The sequence below is a fragment of the Penaeus monodon genome, chromosome 27 (assembly GCF_015228065.2).
Source record: "Penaeus monodon isolate SGIC_2016 chromosome 27, NSTDA_Pmon_1, whole genome shotgun sequence".
NCBI classification, from domain to species: Eukaryota; Metazoa; Arthropoda; class Malacostraca; order Decapoda; family Penaeidae; genus Penaeus; species Penaeus monodon.
Genome location: NC_051412.1, coordinates 24,229,468 through 24,229,997, shown reverse-complemented (window position 1 = coordinate 24,229,997; position 530 = coordinate 24,229,468). Strand labels below are relative to the sequence as shown.

Genomic DNA, 530 nt, shown 5'->3' with positions numbered 1-530 from the left:
CCATCTTTTGATCAAGTTATCACCAACATTTCATTATTAAATATTTATAATATATTCTTCAAATTAAAGAAAAAAACAACTGAGTTGAGATGAAAAAATAATTTTATCAATGCTGATGTAAATCACTCATTTCAGATTGATAATTCATGCTCGGCCGTGGAAAAAAAGCTGAACGACTTATTGCCTGAAGTCGACAGTATTGCTAACGGCTACATGGAACCTCATTTGTGTGGAGAAGCGCTTGGGAAGCTGAAAAAACAACTGCTTGGGGTGAATGAGGAGTTCATGAGGTTACTGGAACGACTTGATGGAATATCCTTCGAGGTAAGACTTATACATAAAGTGCTGGGTGTTATGGACTATATTTTTGGAGGATTTTCACGGAAAAGATGATTACTTTCTTGGTTGTCTTGGTCAGGGGCGTCATGTCCACTCTTTCTTGGAGGGGGGGGGGGGGCAAGGTTGGTGATCGAAGTAAGTATAATTGGTTTCTGGGGTTCTGTGAGTCCCCTGAGATTTTTTTTTTTTTT

At 38.5% G+C, this 530-nt stretch overlaps 1 protein-coding gene across 4 annotated transcripts in view; it reads left to right on the top strand.

Moving 5' to 3' along the window:
* Positions 1-530, top strand: part of LOC119590699 (BAG family molecular chaperone regulator 1-like) — a 14,524-nt gene that overhangs the window by 12,827 nt on the left and 1,167 nt on the right. For all 4 annotated transcript variants that reach the window (XM_037939385.1, XM_037939383.1, XM_037939384.1 and 1 more), the window contains one exon: positions 136-324. In XM_037939385.1, the coding sequence (XP_037795313.1) occupies positions 136-324 (189 nt within the window). The remainder of the gene's footprint in view (positions 1-135; positions 325-530) is intronic.